Consider the following 4,804-nt stretch of genomic DNA (forward strand, 5'->3'; position numbering starts at 1 on the left):
CTAAAACTTGCCTTAAACTTGCCTTAAACTAGCCAGGTACATGCTGGGTACATGCTGGGTACATTTCAGTGACATTTCTGCAGAGGCTAATGGCCCATTGGATTAACACAGCAGGGGTTCCTGGCAGTCCCATTCAGTTTGAATGGGACTGCCAGGGACCCCCGCTGTTAATCCAATGGGCCATTAGTCTTTCTGCAGAAATGTGTGAAATGTTGCAGCATGTACCTGGGTCTTTTTGGAGATTGCCCCAGGTTTGTTTTAGAATAATCGTCGGCACTACAGTAATTTCTAAGCGTCAAACTTTGGATATGGAGTAGTCTCTATACCACTAAAAACGTTACTGCTTATGGATCAAAATAAAACATACTGTACTGATGAAGGTGTAATATTTCAAAACTTCTCAGACGGGTACCATTTAAGCTCTGAGTATAGTAGTAATTTAGCACTTTAATTCAGTAAATAAAATAAATGGCGTAAGCTGTTTATTACATTTCCCAGCTGCAAAACGAGGTCAACACTTATTCAAAAAGTAGCACCAGATTTATCAGAGATTTTTTTTAGGTGCAGTGATTTTGCACTGATTTCTAAACCAGTTTTGGGTGGGGAAGTATTAATAAACAGCCCCAAAGTGAAAAGTTACAGCCATTGAAACAGTTTAGAGAATAATTTTTGAACGGATAGTCTGTGTCTTACTTCGTGACTTTTGCTAATTATTCAAATTTGTGGACTCTTCTATCTTCTGTTCCATTGGCAATAACTCTCGTTTTCTGTAATGGGAAGCTTAATTATTTTATTTTTTTGGCATTTTGTAGTCTTCTGTGCTGTTTTTAAGACATGTGGCTTTGCAATTCCCTTTTGCTAATTGTTTATGTTCATAAAAGAGGCATTCAAATGAACAGACATGTTGAAATCAGCTCCTACTATATCATTCTGCCCTAGTGCAAAAAAAAAAAACCATTTGGCATATTTTTTTTCTAAACTTTCGGCATAAAGCCCAGTTCTTGGAATACTTGGTCTTTTTTTAAAACACAATAGATATTTAATTTAAGCTCATCAGTGCCAGGAATATTTGAAAAACAAATCACTGCAATGGACTGCAGCCCCCTCCATCGGTAAATGTTGGGTAAAATGCAAGCCATTTAATATATAGTAGATACACTATTCTTTTCTAATAATGAACTCATGCTGCACCAATTGGTTTTGTGGACACTTTGCAGGATTATGTTTCTATAATCCACCGAGATAAATCAATACCTCAGTGTGTAAAGAATTACAGATTGTTTACTTCCGAAAAGCTCCCTGTTCAGCTAGATCATCTCAATTATCAGAAGATTGGACTTGTTTTTGCTCAGATTTCTCTCTGAGCAGAGCTCTAATTGTGAAAGCAATTATTGGTTCTGGGCCTGCTGGACAACTTGATCACATGGGGCACGTTTATATTCCTGTAAGAGCTCTGGAGATCAAGACACTGCTATTATATTCAGTTGTAATAGAGTGGACAATCAGTTTTCATTGGAATATTGGTAGGGTTATGTTCTAAATGAAAACATACAAGAAGATTCCAAATGTTTCTATTCCGCTCTTTATCCTACATTTACCATTCACTGAACCTCTACAAGTTTAGTGGCAATGCTAATGGAATCATTTATGCCTTTAGTATTCTTGTATTACAGCTTTGTTCTAACATAGTAACTGTGTTGCACAATGACAACCCTAAATCTACAGTATGCTACATACATCAGTTGAATTGGTGACCACTTCAACAGAATACATGGGATTAGTTAAGACATCTTCTTACTAATATTTACAGTAGATACGGTATGGGCATGTTTGTGGTCGTTTAAAGAAATTCTGGACGCAAATCTCCACATAGCTTTCATTAGTTTAGCGGATTCTCTTGTGCCATTCAAGAGAAAATGTAAACAATATGAATGTGCTTTTAACAAACCCATGCAGATTTAATATCATACATACATAATCAGATGTTTTGATAAACTAGAACCACATGTGCACAATATTGATTGTGATATATTGTCATATGTTTGTTGTATCTCATAATGGTCAATATGCAGACATATATGCAGCCTAGGAAAACAATATCTTTTATACTACATTATGGGATGAGCAATAAAACCTACTGTAATAGGACAAAGAATCAAAACACGGAATTAAACACAGGCAAAACAAAATTTGAAACGCCATCAATTTGTGGATTTTGTTATCAAATTATCCAAGTATTCTGAGTACTTCAGTATTAGGTGATGCCTTTAACAATAACAATATCTAACAATAGATATTATAAGACAAGCTTGCGAGGGTTCTCCTCCCTTCCTCAGGCTGCCAATAACTGATTTACAGAGATTCCATGAGTTTAACACAGATGTAAAAAAAACAAGATAACACTCTAAGGCAGATGATGTAAGAAAAGATCACGGGACTGGGTCAAATAAATTATACTCAGACCTAAAAGAATTCTTCAGAAGAAAGAATATTTCCACAAAAAAGAGAGCACCATGACGGAGTGACGGATGATGGAGTACAACAGCAAGAAGATGAACACCTATTTCATACCACCAACAGGACACAACGGCAAACTAGACAGGTACATAGAGAGCTTCAGATTGCACGTTTCCTCACTGGCATCAGTACAGCAAAAAAAATAACAAACAACCTTTCCCTCATGGAGAGACCTGCAATCAAGAAACTACAAACCAACCACAACATCACCATCAAACCAGTAGATAAAGGAGCAAAATATTCTCTATATTTACTTTTTTTTGTGAATGTTTGTCAAATATCTAATTAAAGTTGTATTTGTTTGCTGTGGAGTGGAACGTCCGCATTGGTGCAGCACTCTGTGAGGCATGTGATGGCGCAGCTCACCACGTGGGATGCGCGGTGATGTGGCCCGCCATGGGGGGCGTCGCCACGCAGGTTGCAGTTCCCAGTTACTTCCGGGTTTGCTACTTTTTAAGAACCTCATTTTTTCGCCTGATGAAGTATATTTACTATACGAAACGCGTCGCCAGTGAACTGTGCAACTGGCTTCCCTATTCCATCTTTGGGGGCCATTTTACACTGTTGTGTACCCTTCCGGTCACGATTTTCCATCGTAACCGGTATCCACAGACGCCTACAGGGGGCTTTCCTTCCACACATGTGCATTAGCTTTGGATACCGTGCCACTACCCGTATACATGCGGAGGCGATTCCTGCAGCAAGTGCCATAGACTGAGTCCCAGCGCGCGGGATCTCCACATAAACGGAACTGAAATTGCTCCCCTGTCTGACAGATGATGATGCTGATCTGTTGAACATTTCGCTGACCTGGATACTCATTTATTCTTACTTTCATGTAAGTTATTTTATTGCCTTATTGTTTAATACATTTACAATTTTTCCTTACCTTGGTGCGCTTCTGTGCATCTTTTCTTGCTAATTTTTGTACCTAGAACTACACCTTAATAAAGCGCTCATGGCGCGAAACGCATAGGTGGTTCTCTTGTTTTTGTACTTCCTTATCTGTACATGACCTAATAAACTTTTTTATTGGAGTTTACCCTTTCAGCATTTCATTCCATTGGTGGTGCACCACACCCCCATTTTTTCAACTCTGTTCTCTATTCCAGGGGTGAGCAAACTTTTTATGCCGAGCCCCCCTTTTTATCCATGAAATTTCTCGGGCCCCCCCTGCCTGATGTAATCAAAATCACATTAAAAAAACCTTTATTAAACGGTATACAATGTAAATACAAATATGTCTAAGGCCGCGCATAGAGTGCCCGCGACGGCGACGCTAGCAAAAGTTGTATTTCGCTTTGCGGCAGCGGCGTGGGCGACCAGGCCATTGATTGGTTCAGGTGACAGCCCCTGAAAAATCAAATATTGCCGGCTTCAAAAAATTGCGTCACCACGTCACGCTTACTATAAGCGCACGAGGCGGCTGCGACAATGCATTTGTTTTCGGGCGACGTCGCGTCGCCGGCACTATAAGCGCAGCCTAAATACTTACATATTTCAACAGCTCGCTCTTGCAAAATTTGGCTACGTCCACGCTGCCGCGGAGAGCGGTGACATCACCAACTCTTCAAGCATGAGCACAGGGTGTCCTGCATAATTTTGCAAGCACGAGCGGGGAAGTGTTTACACTTTTTTTGTATTATTTCTGTACATTCATAGTATGATTGATATAATGGCAGCCTACCCTCTCACTTGCAGAGGATCACAGCGAAGCAGGTTGCCAGCGGAGGAGAGCAGGAACACTTTGCTATTGTAGGGCAGACACCGTAAGGAGGGCACAACCAACAGGCACAGCACACACACACACAATCACAACACACAGTCACAACACACACAACCAACACTCACATAATCACAACCAACACACACAACACTCAATCACAACACCCACACACACTCAGACAGACAACCAACAGGCACAGCACACACACACATCACACACTCAATCACAACACACACACACACACTGCAGTATATACATATACATATAAATACATACACATACACACATATATATATATATATATATATATATATATATATATATATATGTAGAGGTATCAGTACCGTGTTAGCCGAGCTTCAATAATCAAAAAATAAATAGATGATACCGTTCTGTGGCTAACGAAATGCTTTTATTTGTGCGAGCTTTCGAGATACACTGATCTCTTCTTCCGGCGATGTTACAATGAATGAAGCAAGGATTACTTAAAAACAGTGTCTCTTGGAATGTTATCTGTGCTGGTCCTTCCCCCGGTGTGGATGAGATTTATGGCTGGAGGTG

General features: G+C 39.9%; 1 protein-coding gene across 1 annotated transcript in view; it reads left to right on the forward strand.

The window, feature by feature from the left end:
- Window positions 1–2,531: 2,531 nt before the first annotated feature.
- Window positions 2,532–4,804, forward strand: part of LOC142490692 (uncharacterized) — an 11,361-nt gene continuing 9,088 nt past the window's right edge. The window contains exon 1 of the mRNA XM_075593111.1: window positions 2,532–2,589. Coding sequence (XP_075449226.1) covers window positions 2,532–2,589 — 58 coding nt within the window. The remainder of the gene's footprint in view (window positions 2,590–4,804) is intronic.

The sequence above is a fragment of the Ascaphus truei genome, chromosome 3, assembly GCF_040206685.1.
Source record: "Ascaphus truei isolate aAscTru1 chromosome 3, aAscTru1.hap1, whole genome shotgun sequence".
Lineage (NCBI taxonomy): Eukaryota > Metazoa > Chordata > Amphibia > Anura > Ascaphidae > Ascaphus > Ascaphus truei.